At 36.0% G+C, this 17047-nt stretch overlaps 2 protein-coding genes across 2 annotated transcripts; one reads left to right on the top strand and one right to left on the bottom strand.

Moving 5' to 3' along the window:
* Positions 1-1622: 1622 nt before the first annotated feature.
* On the top strand, positions 1623-8452 carry LOC115917919 (complexin-2-like). The gene is made up of 3 exons (XM_030985608.1): positions 1623-1690; positions 2991-3148; positions 4946-8452. The coding sequence occupies exons 2-3, from the start codon at positions 3003-3005 to the stop codon at positions 5178-5180; spliced, it is 381 nt and encodes a 126-aa protein (XP_030841468.1). The 5' UTR covers positions 1623-1690; positions 2991-3002; the 3' UTR covers positions 5181-8452.
* Positions 8453-10856: 2404 nt separating this feature from the next.
* On the bottom strand, positions 10857-16115 carry LOC575133 (isochorismatase domain-containing protein 1). The gene is made up of 5 exons (XM_030985596.1): positions 15912-16115; positions 13416-13463; positions 12615-12773; positions 11618-11734; positions 10857-11160 (listed from the first exon to the last, which is right to left on the bottom strand). The coding sequence occupies exons 1-5, from the start codon at positions 16038-16040 to the stop codon at positions 11014-11016; spliced, it is 600 nt and encodes a 199-aa protein (XP_030841456.1). The 5' UTR covers positions 16041-16115; the 3' UTR covers positions 10857-11013.
* Between the last annotated feature and the right edge of the window lie 932 nt (positions 16116-17047).

The raw sequence follows: 17047 nt of genomic DNA, 5'->3' as shown, positions 1-17047 counted from the left end.
AAATCCTGGATCCGCGCCTGACCATGCCCGACCATGGCATCTTAAAGACCTTATTCACCTTTTTTTGTCAGGTCGACAAATATTCTCCTCTGTCCATGGAATTAGGATTGGGTGTGGTGAGGTGCTCTGGTTCGGGTGCTTGGGTGTGGTCAACGAATAATGATGCAGCACACCGTGATAATTAACTTTTTTCTCAGTATTTTTAAAACCTTTCTCCACTTTTATTTTGATATTTATTTCTTACGTGCTTGTTCGTCAGATTATTAGGAGTGACCCTATAATCCTGGCCAGGCGCGTATCCAGGATTTCTTAGGGGAGGGGGCCTAACTTTTTTTTTTTTTTTTGCTCCCGAAAAAAATTGAAAATCGCGCCGGGCGAAAAGTTGCTCAGTGGGGGGGGGGGGGGGGGGGGGGGGGGGGGGGGGGGGGGGAATGAGCACATTTTTTTTTTTGGTCCTCGGAAATTTAAAAATTGACCCCCCCAAAAAGGTAAAAATCACATGATTTTACATGATTTTTTTTCTCAAGGAGGGGGAGGGGGCCCGCCCCCCCCTGGATCCGCCACTGATCCTGGCACCACGGTAAAAAGCTTTGAACTTTTGAAGTCAGTGTTGGAAGTTCCGTCTCCAATAGGGGCTTTTAATATATATGAAACGACCGTGGCTTTGACCGATATGCGTACATAAACAATTTTAAGAGAGGCCAGGATGAAGCCTTTAAATTTTCTGCTATAGTGAGCGTGCACAAAATTTACACTTTTTGTAGTGAAAATGTAGAAATTGGCCCTGAAAGTGAGGTCCGAATCTATAAGCTAAGTTTAGTGACCGACTACGACCCTACCCTTCCCCCATAACCACAAACTGCCCAAATATGGCCTTCACCCCAAATTCGAAGCGGTGGTAATACCCAAATATCCGAGGAAACTTTATAAAATCTATAAAAAAAAACCTTCCTTCGCCTCGTATATACGCTTATAGCTTCTGGATCTTCCCGAACTTTTCACAGCGCCTGGTTGAAGGGTTGAGATTTTAGATTTATTGAAAAAGAGGAAAAATAAATGAATTGAATTGAATTGAATTAAAAAGTGATATCATCTTTTTAAAGATTTTAAACTTCCCCATTCTCCAGACTGCATCTCTAATTATATCTTGAGTTCTTGCTAAATAGCGTCGTATTTTAGGAAGAACCGGCTTGATTTTTCTGGTCAAACAAATTAAGACTAATCCTGCTTAAAAGTAGAAATCACTTTCACTGAAAAGTAGGATCACAACGGGATCACATCACTGCATAATAATTGAGGCCTATATGCCTGTGCCACAATAGGCCTACTCCAGATCGATCGAGTCGGATAAGGAAAAAAAAGGGGGGGGGGCACGTAATTTTTCCAGTTGGGTTTAAACTTTGGAACTGAAATTTAAAATGATATAGAAACACAATACTGGGGCAACTCTTTTTGTCTCCGTTGTCGTGTAGTGTCACCCCATGGTCCCGACATAGTCCCCAACCATCCATCATCTACCAGTGTCCCTTGAACAATCGGTCGGTAATAAGGGCGACAAAATAGTACAGTGAGTTGTATTATGGAGTGAATAGTCTAGAAACATGTATTCCTTGTTCATGTTGTGTGTGTGGTAGTGGTTATTTTTCTAACTTCCTTGGCATTTCTTGACAGAGGGGTTGCGTACATACAAGTAAGATTCCACTTGATTTTTTGTATAGATTGGTCTGTGGCATAATAAGTAATAGTTAGTCTAAAATATGTTGACTTATTAAAGTCTAAGAAACATGTACGAGTACGACAGAGCGATGGAATCTTGTTTGGCTTTGACTTTTGAGTTCTACTCGAGCCGAGGCCTAGGGCATGGCGACTGCTGGTAGAATTCCGCCCGGGTTTCGGGCAGGACGAAGTCACTGAAATGATACAGTCTGACACTGTGTGTGAACTTGTTTGAAGTATTTTAAATGACATGGCTTAGCCTTCATTAGTAGAAGTCTATAGCAAGGTATTCTTGATAATGACAATATTTTCTGTTTATAATATATTGTTACTTTTTGCTGCTATGCAAGAAACTGAATGAAACTTATGAAAGGCTCCACCTAGCAATCTCAGAGTTACAATAAATTAATGTACTTTGATGACAAAAAATTAGTGTGAACAGAATACACAATGTTTCTTTTGAGGAAAACTGTTTTATTGTTTCATCATTGTCAGGGTTTTCTTCCCATCTTTACATAAACAATAACTAAATAAGTTTTAACTTTTAATATGTTTAAAGAATAATAAGAATTATTATCATTTACTGTTATTAGATCTATTTTGAATTATTATTATTAATATTGTTATATCATCATCAGCATCAGTATTATTAATTATGCTTTTGATTTTTGACTATTATTCCAAGATGAGAGTAGGCTCTTACTTGAAACCAAAACCCCAAAGAGTACAGTATAGGCCTAGATCTACTTCCAATAAATATTCACTGTATTCTGTCATATGTATCTAATAATAGTCTACTGATGTTGTAACAGTTGGAAATCATAGCATAGTCAAATTCTCTCCATGAAGATTGTTTGTCGCACAAATTCACTAAAGAAAGGAGAGAAATGGTAGGCTGAACCACTATGCTGGGGGCCGTTTCTCAAAACCGTCATAAGTCTAACTTCTTAGACATCCCATTCAAAATTTCTATGGGATGTCCATGAACTTAGACTTATGATAGTTTCAAGAAACTGGCCCCTGAGTGCTCTGATTTCACAACAAATTTCCATGCAGTGTCCACATAGTGTACCGTGAGGTAAGGGAAGGAGAATCAAGTTCCGCTTATTGCAAAAGGCTTAAAGACAATTGAGAAAATAAACAGAAGGGTACGAAACTTACTTCTGATGAGTCCTTAAAAGGCTCAGATTAAAGAATAAGTTCCAAGTAGACTTAAGTAGATAAGTCCTAAGTAGATCATGCTGTAAAACGACTCTTGCTATAATCTCTTGCAGATTGAATTCAGGATGGATATGATGGGGAAGGCTATGTTCTCTCACCAAGTTGGTAAATTCAAAGAAGACCTTGGATTGAAAGGAGACGAGGAGGAGAAGACGAGTAACTATGATCCTCGGAAAGAAGCAGAGGAAGAAGAACAGCTAGCAGAACAAAGGTGGGTCATGCTTCATGATTGATATGTATGATATGCAAGGCTCATATTAATTTTTTGTAAACGGGGGCTCTCCAAAAAAAAGAGCCCCGGTGAGCCTTCTCACAGAGACTCTTTTTTAAATACAAATTTCCATTGAATTTGTAACCATGATACTCCTAAATTCTTTGCTATTCCGTCATTATCATTGATATAAGTCAGCATTTTTCCTCTTTTAAATTTACGATTTTTAATTTTGTAATCGCCCCCGTGAGCAATCAGACCGAGGCAATTATGTAGCTCCCGGGGGCAAATTGCCTGTCGCCCCTGTGTATTTTGAGCCTTGATGATATGACACAGTTCTGTATACAGTACTTGTTATTTTCTCTTTCAATATATTATGTATTTATCATTAACTCATAGTAATTATTCTTTTTGTTTAAATGTGAAAATAAATGAATTTAATTGAATAGAATGAATTGAATTGAGTATCCAGGCACATTTACTGGAATCACTATTTTAAAACATGTGAATTTGAACTTGAAGAATACTGTAATTCATTAAAATTCTAAAAGATTTGGTGAAAGTATGACAACATTATCTCATCATATTCTAAATTTACATATCTGACTAAATACTACTTTAAAAAGTAACAGTTATGAGCGATATTTTGATAATTACTGCCTAAAGTTTATTCTACATTTATAAGTCCATTCAGTATTGTAAGAATCAATTTGATCACTTGCCATGGATTTCAATTCATTGTGATGCAGGTCATGGAGTTTGGTGTTGAGGATGAGCTGAGAATTAATGAGATCATACCCTGGTCTGCTATGTACTTAGTAGATTTATCATTCATATTTAGCCCAGAGAAAAATAAATCAGCCCATACTGGAAAATTGATTTATTATAAACAATTTATACATTTTTTATAAATGTAGTGCTTTCTGGGAGAAATATCAATAGTTTAAACATATTTGTGGCTTACACCCAGTAAATATGAATGAACGATGAACTAGAAACAAATACCCAAGCTCTCCTAATTCATTCTGACTTATTAATATTCATTAGTCCGCCATAGGACAATACCTTTTATAAATGTAATGCTTCCTGGGAGAAATTCAATAGTTTAAACATATTTGTGGCTTACACCCAGTAAATAAGATTGATTGATCGATCTGTAATTGAAAAACAAGTCAGGAAAAATCTTGGAACATTAGCATCATTGATCTGAGGTTAATAGATTGTGTTTGGGGTAGAATTAGGATGAGGTTAAAAGTATGATAATGTTTACTCACATGAGCTGTAGGGTTATTACAGAAATGATTATACATGTAGTAGAGAACTTATCATGAGACCAATAATGCACAGTGCCATATTAGGATGTAATCATTTAATCTTCGCTAAATTGTTTTTCAAATAAATCCTTATATAATATTGGATGGCTTTGAGTGCGATAGAAGAATATATTGCTTGAGCTATGACGATATTGAACGATTCGGAGACGAGTCCAATATCGTCTTAGCGAGAGAAATATATTCTTGTATCACACAAAAACGAAGCCATATATATATTACTATTATCTATATCAGGCTGACCAGCGAAATTTCAACATTTGATTTGCCTCGGTAAATATGGCTTTTTTTTCGCGTGATATCGATATTGATAGTTGAAGTTCCTGGATGACTGAGCTTTACTAAAACAATATTGATCAGTGTTCCCAGTACTGCGCTAAAGATGTTGAATACACTGATTTATTGTACCACTTGGAAGCCTTATATAGATAATGATATTTATTATTTCTCCTACCCCTTCCTCCAGACAACGTCGAAAGGAAGCACAGGGTAAGAAGCAAGCAGAGAGGGCGGTCAACCGGAACAAAATCAGAGAAAAATATGGACTGAAGCAGAACAAGCACGACCAGCAACTAGTGACGAACCATGGAAAACCAAACCCTTCTGCGAAAGAACCCTCAAGAGACGATTCTTCTTTAACAAGGAGTGGGTCTTCATCATCATCACAGGATAAGAAAGATGACAAGTGTGCAGTCATGTGATCTTTTCTCAAAGCCTTAAATACATCAGGTGACCATTTCAGGATGTGTGTTGAATGAGTTTCTGGGAGTAATATACAGTACATGTAGTAGCTTCGTCCTAAGATCATGATGCATATTCTGTATATGTTGAGATGGAGAATGGCTTCATGGCTTTGGTAGCTTCTATCAGCCTGGGACAAACATGATAAAAACCATGAGATGCTTGCCACAGTGATTGATCTTCCTTGGAGATGGGTAACTTCTATTATGGGTAACTTCTATTATGATTGTGCAAAGTAAATGGCAAGGTACAAATGAAGATACGCTATTGAAATTCACTGTGGGCATGCAGTGGTCATTCCAATGGTAAAGTTATGTATTTGAATGAGCATAATGAATTTTGTTTACCGCTACAAGATTGTTTTTCATACGTTCACCTATGTTCTCATTTCTGTGGCTTACTATAAAATCTGATGAATTATGGAAGTCATGTTACGTCATCATGTTAATTGTTATGCCTTCAAGAATGGAAATTTTTACGTGATTTTCAGTGGCCATTTTTATTTTAGAGGGTGTTCAATTTCTTCTTCCTTTTTGAATGACTTTACCATCAAACATTTGCCTTGCCCCACCGCTTCTCATTTTTAAACGAAACTATCTCGACTATTGAAAATGCTGATTTGCTGATATATGATGCAGGAACAAAGTGATTACTGGTATACAAAGTGAAGATTGCAGAGATGTCAACATTGTCAATCTAGGTTTCTCATTGCTGCACAAGGGTCTTCCAGAGCTATTCATTGTATTCTTGATATGGTGTATATTGTCTAATACTCTAATTATCTGTTCTCGGCGAGATTGTACTGGATTCCCTCCACAGTTTGAGCGAAGACATCTTTCAAGTAATTATCCAAAATTATTGAATGCCTTCAGAAATTTGTCTTTCACCAATCACATTTCTTGATATTTTAGTCTTCCATCTAAGGCTAAGCGGTTGCCCTTCCAGTCCAGGTAGTGCCTTGCTTTTCATGGACATATTTTTCTAGCGCTGCATATGTACACTTTTAATCAAATTTCTCCTTTTCATATTCAGTTACAAAGTATAAAGGACAAATTGTAGTAAACTTTATTCTATTTTGTCAAGATATTCCTGTTTTCATTCAGTAGCGTACATGTATAACACTTGTTCTTTATGGACAATTTTTTTCTTTCTAGTATTACTAGTACACTTATTATCTATTTTTGTCCTTTCATATTCATTTACGTTATAGAGGAGTATCTGTAGACTTTTGATTCTATTTTGTAAAGATATTCTTTCTTCAATACACTGTATGAACAGAGAAGTAAAGGTTTGAAAAGGTATTGTGATAATAGCAGAATCTTGATACGATTACTAATTGATATGGGGAAATTCACACTGGCAATTCTCTGTATCTTTAACCTATCTTTTTTGTTGAATTTTTGAAACATGAATTAATTTCTGAGTTAATGTCCTGGAAATTGATCAACTTGTGCTGCTCCTATGAGGATTTAGTTTCATTTCCTGTTGGATTTGTATATTTAACAAATTATTTTTGTTCATTCTGATTCATTATATTCCAGAGATCATACAGGAAACCGACAATTTCTTTTTCTTGAACAAGTGCCTTCTTTTGTATTGATGAAAGAAACAGTAGCATGACCACTGTATAATGTACATACTGCATATTTTTAGGTTTTGTGTCTTCCAGGAAATCCTATTTGTGGTATTGGTTTTGATTTGCAAATTGTTGAAAAGAGAGATTGCCTACCATCAGAAAACACAAATACATGTACATGTACAAACATAATGTACAGGGTAAAGTCCTACTTTTAGATTATACAGGTGTACACCAAGTCTGTACTTCCAATGCCAAAAATCTGGTCACCCTAGATTTATTGGACTTCCTGGACTAATTAGATGTTATTACAAAGTACAATATTCTTGTTTTATGTACTCGGTTGGTATTGAATTGATTTTTTTTTTCCTTTTTTCTTTTAAACTCTACTTCAGTTTAATCAGCCTTGATGAAAGATAACATTTCATCATGTAATTTATCAAACTATTCAGGTATTCCAGATAAAGCCTTTGCAGGGTAAAAAATCAACCATTATACATTGTAGGTGTATCACATGTTATGCAAATTGTGTGACTATGACTTTTGCCAAATATGTAGTTGTACAATGCTGAGACATTGATTTTAATCTACAAGTCTCTCTACTTTGTATATGTGCTGTTGATAAGAGGAGAATGTAATCAATGTACCGGTAGTGACTATTGAGATAATGAGATAGTGTGATGATCAGAGACGGTTAAAATAAACCAAACTACTAATGTAAATCTACATGCAACCTGTATGCAATTTGTGATGCCTACTAAGGGAGGATTTTCCTCATAAACAGAGTCGTTCATACATTTGTATCTTTCTAGAATGCAGCTCAGAGGATGCCTTTGTATTGGCCAATGTCCTGCATACATGTACATGTGAATAGTGCACATATGGTATATGTACATGTGTCTACTGTGAGATTATGTACATACAACCATAAAGAAGCAGTAACATATGTACATATATATATCAAAGGTGTAAATTTTATTATTATCTGAGTTTATGTAATATACTTTTAATCATGCAATTTGGGCCAAACAACTTGTCCGGCATATAAGGTGTAAATATGATGAATGTTTGGATGCAAAAATAATCTGCTATGCATAGGTGTACCAGCAATAAAACATGATGCATCTTTTGGATATATGGGCTTTGTCATTTTAGGTACAGTATGCAACTTCACTCTTCATTGTATATGTACATCTGAAAGCTTATTTTATTGATTTTGCTGTGATAACATCTGTTTAGACCCAGAAGAGCGTTAACTCGTATTCTTCAACACAGAGTTAATGCCCTTCTGGCTCAAGACAGATAATATTATTATGTCCTTTTTTTTTTTTTAAGGGATTTGAGGGTTGTGATTTTGCATGTTAGTGAATTTTCATGTTCTTTGCCAAAAAATGTACATTTATACAATTCTTTAAATAATGAAGGTGAAATGAAGTTTAATATATTGCGTTAACTATCATACATGTATATTCTTCACTGTTTCACTGTGAGTGAACTCTATATAATTATGTACCATCTTAAGTTTAAGTGCTTATAGGTTGTCCTTGAGGGGCCTTATGTCATAAATGAATTAATGTGCCTTTTTTCAGCTTTGGGAATTTGAAATGGATAGCCCCATTGCTCTGATTATTTAAATGAAGAAACTAGAATACGTTATACCCAGGTCATACCAAAGAGACCAACTCCAGACCGACTCCAGACTGAACAAAAGATACATTACACTGAATGGTAAAAGAATCAGTCGGTTTGGGATCAGTGTTGAGTAGGGTTAGCAGTGTGACTGAGGTATGACCTGGCCAGAGATATGTTGTGAATAATTTCAAATGTATGCAGTGTTGACCATTGTTAACCAAATATCGTCCCTATTTTCACGAAGTGACGGTAGTGAGGAAAATCGTAACGCAAAGTGAATGCAATTTTTTTTCACTACCGTCAATTCGTGAAAACAGCGACGATATGTGCCTTCGATAAAATGTGCCTTACCAGTCTTGAAATTTATGCAGAATTGCTTCAAATTATCATTAAATAAAATATATTCCAAAATAAATATATCTTACACTTATATAGAATGTGACCTTTTGGTATATTTTGTTGTGTTTTTCCCCCATCAATCCATTTTCCTCTGATTTTTCCAAATTGAGGGCCATCTTACTTTCTACACCCCCCCCCCCCCCCCCCCCCCTTTGTGTACTCTCTCTCTCTTTAACACTTTCTTTGCAAGGAATTACATATTATTTGATGGACAAAAAAAAAACACAATCAAGAAATAGGATGAAATGAGTATTTTTTTTTGGGGGGGGGGGGATTTCCTGTACAGGGACTGCTGGTGTCACGAGCTATCAACAATTATCAGTTGATACCTAAACTGGCTATTGTTCGCAATTGCACAATATATACAAAAACAACAAAAAATGTGATTTTCAATTCATTTATTGGTTTTCCTTATCACATAGGGAAATAGATAAACCATATAATTACAAAAATATTGCTCTTTTAATTTCATAGTACAAAGTATCGAACATAAACGAACCAAAAATAACCACTGACACAGTATACATAATTCAGTACACCCTGTATATCTTTAAACTATCTTGGCAATCTTTCAATTACTGATTTGCATTTTTATAAAAAGCAAATCCAAATATAAAAATACACCAGTTTCTATTACGCGATACAATAATTTAGTTTTTGTATAACAGGCCCTGTAGGATCTGATCTATCCTAGTCATATATATCAACATATTAGCTTTCCTTTTCTGGCAAAACTACTAAATGCTCTGAGTTGAGATGAATTTAGACATTTGGAGAACCTCTAATAGGCAATACATGGACTACTTCTCTATCCTTCAATTTTTATTTTTTCTCGCAAAGTAGCCTCTCCTCATTTTTAATGGGTGGACATGTAGACTATACCTCTTCAAGCTTTAATTGAGACATTACTTATGAGATATTATTGATATTAAAGGCTGGCACGATTGCAGGCAGTTTCTATTAAAGTGCTACTATTAAACAAATATTTTCATACAACATTTTACATATTACATGTTACAAAAAAATATTACAAAATCCTCATTCAAATTAATTCAAAACATAATAGATCACATGTATCACACGCCTAATACTTTGTTTCTAGGCGCAGTATATATTATTACATACATTTAACACATCTGATCTACATTCAGATTCTCACAATCAGATATGAATTAGCTAGCTTACTGAAATAACAGTCATAATTTTTGTATGAGATGATAGACAAGAGTGTAGAGCTCCATGTTTACACATTTTTTATTACTGCATCGCTTTAATGTAATACAAAGTTTTGGTAAATTTTGAAAATTGGGTGGATAGTGATTCTTTACAATTTTGGTATATTTGGATGCCCCTGTGGATGCATTATAAGCAATAGAAAATTTAGTCCCTAAAATGCTTCTGCTTTTGAGAAAATTGAATATAACAATTTACCGGTGCTCCCGGTAAATTTGGATAAATTTCAAATAGCGCCTACGGCCGTACAATAGTAGCTGCGACCATGAAAATCTCAGAAAATGTAGTTGTGATATATAATTTCCAAACGGGAATAGCCAATCGGTCGATTTTAGTCAAGAAATATGGTTTTATAGCTTAATTAATATCTTGGCCTTGAGAGGGAGCTATACAACATAAAGAGTTCATTATTTCCAATTTCCTAACTTTAGACTTGATTTCAACCGCGACAACGATCACTGAATATTGTAGGATCGCATATGCTTCTAATATGTTCATTTGAACCAAATTCATGACCCCATACTAAAACTTTGTATTACCTTTAATATCATGATCCTTACAATCATATGAGAGAGTAAAGCAAAAAATAATCATTGTAATGTAGACATGGCCATCACTAGACGGGATGTAACGACTCCCCAAATGTTCTGTCTGCCAATTAATGTTCTCCATACATTTGATTGATGGAAATATTAATGAACTTGATGAGAAATTTGGTCAAACACTTACTATTCAAAATAGAGTAGTGACACCCATGAATAAACATATATCACTAACGTAATGTTCCACTTTTCCCTCAAATTGTTCAATACATACATGCCTTTCAGACAGTATCTCACATTTTTTCAAGGACTAGATTAAATTATCTAACAACATTGTCTATCAAGCCAAAGAATGATACAATGACGACATCACTGCATGGTACTTGAAGCAAGATGGGTAACTAATTCATATTACATATTTGATGCAAGTCCAGAGACCGGTGCACTTGTCTTGACTAAGCCTTGAATCTGCTTGAACTTTGGATGATCTTTGTCTCCCAGCAACTGGAAGAGTACCGATTCACTGGTCGTGATAATGGCTCCAAACTGACGTAACCTCTGTGATGCAAAATCAAGATGATACATTATAGAATTTAAATGACTAAATCGTGTACTTATAGTAAAAATCTATTGCAATGTAATATAGATGCAAATGACTGTTGCTTTATAAGAGTTACTACGATACCAAAAGCAAAGAAGAAATTTGATTAAAATTTGACATCCTTTAATAAGCTTGATTTTGATATGTTACCAAAATAGGTGTTACAGGGTGTATTGGCATTTGGAAACATGCATTTAGGCTAAAAATATTCATTCTTAACTCCTGACTCCTAGATATCTACTTTTTGTTTTAAAAAATGAGAATAATTTACAATTACAATCGACACAAAAGCATAAATATGTACAAATATTTTGGGAATGAAAAAAGAATGAAAACCCAATTAACTTAGGAATCTCAGTAAAAAAGAAAAACAAGAAGAACACGAAGAAGAAAAAAGAAGAAGAAAGAACTGACCTCATAGGCAAATTGTCTGTCCATCATACTCCTTGATGAGACTGCATCAGCTACCACATGAACCTCATACCCTCTGGCTAAGAGATCTAAAGTGGTCTGCTGGATACACACATGGGCCTGTAAGTCAAATCAAACCAAACCCTATCATTTTATTGACACTGATCCGTAAAAAAAGCGAGATACAATCATATGCTACTACATTAACATACTCATTGGCTTATTATAGATCTCAGGCTAAGTGGTGAAAATAAATAAAATCAAAAGTACCTTACTATTCCTCTTGTGGAAAGAAGGAAATTTTCAGTAAGAGAGATATAAATTCATATCTGTTTTGTTTGTTTGTTTTTGGTATCATTGGTGTGAAAGTCATGTTTCTTAAAATCAGAACTTTGTAATAAGTGCCCCCTACAAGATTGCAGGTGAAAAAGTTGTGGCTCAAGTTTCAATCTGTGATTGATATTGGTTCTCCTCAATTAAATCTATCAATCATTTTTTATATGATCGTGAAACTGGTTTGAAGCTACAGACACTGAATCCCCATCCAATTCTATTGAAAAGGTAATGTTCAAACAACATGATATCCTTCGTTAAGGTGACTCAGTAACATTGCCTCAGATGTTGAAATAAAATCCTGCATTTAGCTCATGCTGCAATCATAATTATGAACCTTTAGGTCAGTCAGGAATCCCATGACTTTTACAAGCAGATCGCCTGTCTGATTATCAAGATATTTATGATTGGAAATCAAAATTTCATTTTTTCGTTTACCTAACAGTTTTTTATAAAGTCTATTGGGGAAAATGGGTATGGTAAAACCGGTCACTCAAAGATTTTTACTTTTTTGAGGCACTTCTTGATCATTTTGAAGTGCAATTTTGTAGGGTTTCAATAATACACCATATCACAGATACTGATAACACGTAGGGCCATGCATCTCAGATTCAACATTGTTAAACGATGCCTTTAAGTAATTAAATTTCATGTCTCTCTTCCTCACCTCGATTCCAAGAAGAATGATGGATTTCACATTGGTCAGATTTTGGGTGAGCTGTGCTTCAACTTCTGGAACGACCATAGAGAATTTGGTCTTCGGATAAACACCAATAGCTTTACTGATATCCAGCTCCTCTACAGTGTGTCCAAGTCCCTTTGGGTACTATGTAGAGGTAAATAAAAACTTTAACAAATGCATTACAACATTGGTGAAACAAATCACAGAATGAAAATGGTTACTAGTAACAGCGTACTTCAAATCATCGGGTCATCGCGTCCAGTCGGATGAATGTGTTACACATAGATTTGCTGTAGGATTTTCACAAAGTAACGGGTGAATTGGACCAGACCATTTGTACATGAGAGGGCTTTATTTCACAAACATTACCCGTGACATTTTGTGAATAACGGGGCATGTTTTCACAAAAGGTCGGGTAACGCCACCGCCCCACACGACACGAGGATTTGAAGTAAGCCCTGGTAACAAAGGATCAACTTGCATGAATAAGAAGTTGTACAATATTATCAGTTGGATAGCCAAGTACAAACTAAAATGGAGTTGGTTACCTTTACATCTCATTTGACATACCGGTAACTTGAATTAAGGACATTATGTCAACAAATTTAAATGGTTAAATGTCAACATTTTGTAAAAGAACCAATAACAAGCAAAATTGAATATACTTTTTAATGTTATCATCACATAGATTTCTACAAACGGGTTTAGCATGCTACCATGCTAAATTTTTGTTTTTGTTTGTTTTTGTTTTTGCCAAAACAGTCTAATGTATCTTCCATCTCATACCTGCTCTGTTACAATGACTGGTATAGCCAAGATGTTGGCTCCTTCAATCTGCATGAAAAAGAGAAGAAAAAGAACAGGATTTGAATATTCTTTGATTCCAGCTCAAAACAGAACATATACAAAATACAGAAAGGACATACATGTACATGGACATGAACTAAATCACAACAGGTGTTGGGGTGGAGAGGGAGTTAGCTCAGTTCATTTAGATGAAATACAAACTTGCAAAGTCATATATTTGATTACTGATTATTCAAGGATGGCAAACCAATGGTTCTTCTTCTTCTTCTTCTTCAAGATAATCTGCCTCCTTCAATACTGAAGATTCTTGCAGATGCCGTATACTCGGCCTGGTTGGGGTATGCAAGTGGATCATTACACCGGGGTTTCCCCCTACTCTTATACGAATAGTGCAATGGGTTCTTAACGTGCAATGGTGGTGACTCTCCTGTACACGGGGCCTCCATTTAACATCCTATCCGAGGGACAGAGAGTTTTCCACTTGACATAACCTGCATCTATGAACAAGGGAAGGGGTACGTTAACACACAACGCAGGCTTTAGTCTTTGCCTGGGTGGGAGTCGAACCCGGGATCTTTGGTTCGACAGGCAGACCGCTTTACCGACTGAGCCAACTCGCCTCCTTAATGCTAAGCATTCTCATTGACAGTGACAGTTGAAAACATACAAATTAGGGTGCCAATGCACTTTCACACCAGTCACCTACATTTTAAAACATGATATAGTTTTTTCTGTGAAATAAGGTGCAGAGAAAAGACCTATCTTAGTGTGAAAATCGCGATTCTGGAGAAAATATATATATCAGGTGTACATTAGGCCAAGTAAAAATGGTTCCTAGAGGACCTAGTTTCTTGTCCTGCCTACCTCCTTTTTTTTTGGGGGGGGGGGGGTTGACTAGCTATCAACAACAAAAATTCTTCTATTCTTTTCTTGGTCTTGATTAAAAAAAAATTCCTCTTTTCCACATCAGCAACACTTACTATGGTGGTGCGACCATCATTCGCGTGTGACCTACATTATAAGTCCGCCAACTCAAAAAATCTGATATCACCAATGGAAAGAGGAACATAAAATTACCCAAAGAGGGAATTTTCCTCGAAACTGGGGATGAAATTATGAAAATGTTGACAAAAGATCAGATAATTTTGCAGACATTTGCGTCTGTTCCAAAAAATTACTTACTTACCGATTAGGCTATAAGGGTCTGGAAATCTTAATTTTGAGAGCAGATATCTTCAAAATTGTAAGTAAAAAGTGGTAACAAATGATTGTATGAAATTACCTTATTTTTGATGGATGGCTCTTTTACTATAACGGCTGTAAACCCCCATACGCCAAGAAAGGCCTCGTTGTTTATATGATTTTTTTTTAGATGCAGCGCTGAGCGCACACGCTGATCCAAAAATTGATTGAAACAAATAAATTTGTGTAGCATATAGTCTATAATATGAGAAATCATAAATTTAATATCACATTTTCTAATATTTTCAAAAATCCCTGTTAATCTTGGTCACCTAATCATACATACATAGTGCCTAGTGACTAGCCTTGACTTTGACTGAGTGGCTATACTATAGTCTATAGAGTACGAAGGGGTGACCAAAGTTCGCGGACATTTTTGAACATATTACAAAATGTGATATTCGATCTCTCATATTCTACACAAATTCTGCGATCAGTGCTTGAAAAACACCCCTAGTTAAGGAAAATATCGACGCCGCCGTATAGCTGGAAAAGACACCCTTTCGCCGCTTTTTCTGGACGCGGGCGCGTAGTCAGTCATGTTGGGAGTGACCTGGGCACTCCAGCAAAGCATAGAGTCAATGTTAAGGCGTATTGACCTCTAGCACTGCATACTTGCTGTGAGGCAGGTATTATTAGACCTATACACACAATATTCACACCACACAATATTGCATAGACTGCACACAATCATGCCGATGCCAGGATAGTGATGCTCTTATGTTCGACCGAATTTTCCGTCTCTTTCGTTCGTTAAGCCTCTTATTTGGGTAGGGTCGGCTCTCTCTTCTTAGAGTTAGAGAGAGCCGACCCTACCCAAATAAGAGGCTTAACGAACGAAAGAGACGGAAAATTAGGTCTACTCCTATGTGTGCCCCTGGGCCGGGGGCCAGTGGTGGTCAATCAATGTTTTTCTATTTTAAAAGTTTTTAGTCTAGAGTCTAGTGTAGATCCTTTTAACAGAATTAACACAATCACATTTAATTTAAGGCGGTGCAATAGTACACTTAGGCCCAAATTAGAGCCATAATCAAAGTTGCAGTAAGATCAAACTCCCAATCCTGTCTCCTAACCTGCTCCCAACTGCAGTTTCCTATCTACTAAGAAATCCACCGCGGCACAGCCATCAGCACCAGGAACTGTTCCCGAAACTTTTGGCTTTTCAGAGGCTCTATTAAACCCAGTCCCATATGCTTCACTTTACGTTTGAAATCATAAACTGTCAACACTTACGAGTCGTTTGGCCACAACTGCGATATCATCAAAGTATTTAATGGCCGGTTTAAATCTCTCTTGCATGTCACACACGAACAAGGCTGCTGTTTCAGGTGATATATTACCAAAAGAAGTTTTTTGAGCCATGATTTCAGAGTTCGACTTCGAAGTTTGTCAAAGCTTTACAATAGCCAACCACAGGGGGCGATCTTTCTCAAACTAGCGCGGTGGTGCACCACTGGTAGAGTCAGTGGAGTGCACCAGCAAAACTTGCACTTTTTGGAGAGAAAAGGGGGCACAAAGAGTAACCTTAAAGCGAAAATTATATGCACTTCCAATTAAGTTGATATAGTTGATTGGAATTAAAGTATCTTGTAGAGTAAACCATACATTTATTGGGAAAGCCCGATCATGCTGTGATATATATTTTTAAGTAGATCCTATTTTCCTATTTCCAGGTTCCAGAGCTCTCACTTGAAGGACGAGGATCATGGAACATAAAAGGCCTCCCTATTAGCCATGAGTGTACTCAAGTAAACACGTAGCACTAGTGAGGTAGGAAACTGTCAGAATTGTAGCAATATCCTAAGTTTTATTCATTCTTAAAAACCAATAGCGGTTCCTGTATTAAATTCATGGGGAATATGATAATTCAGTAGTTAATGGATTAACCCTAGTTTGGGTTTGCAGTAAGAGCATTTCGAAAGCATACCCTGCTTCCCTCACTTTTAACATAACTTTTTTTCCTGTAACAGTATGATTGTGTTTGCCAATTAAATATAATAATATGTTCATTAAAAAAAGTAGATTAACACTGCAGGTACCAAGATTAAATTGTGAATGTGAACTTTTTATCAAATGGTATGTGTTTATTATGGTGACATTAAGACTAAAAACGTTACTATGTATTATTTTGTCAAACTCTATGCTTATTGAATAATGACAGGGGGGTTCAACTCCGCTTCTGCATCCGTCTAGCCATGGGGAAATTTTGGAGGGTCAAAAGTGCACACTGCTTCCACTTATCGTGTATTAGCCTATGAAGACGACAAATGTTTAGTGCACCAGCGAATTGGGGATTTTGGACTGCGCGCAGCGCGTAAAATATGTAAATTAAAATTTGGAATATTCATGAGCTCATTTCCACTTATTAG

This window comes from Strongylocentrotus purpuratus, unplaced genomic scaffold (assembly GCF_000002235.5).
Source record: "Strongylocentrotus purpuratus isolate Spur 01 unplaced genomic scaffold, Spur_5.0 spur5_contig_836, whole genome shotgun sequence".
Lineage (NCBI taxonomy): Eukaryota > Metazoa > Echinodermata > Echinoidea > Camarodonta > Strongylocentrotidae > Strongylocentrotus > Strongylocentrotus purpuratus.
Note: the sequence above shows the minus strand (reverse complement) of the source record. Positions and strands in the feature narration are given on the sequence as shown.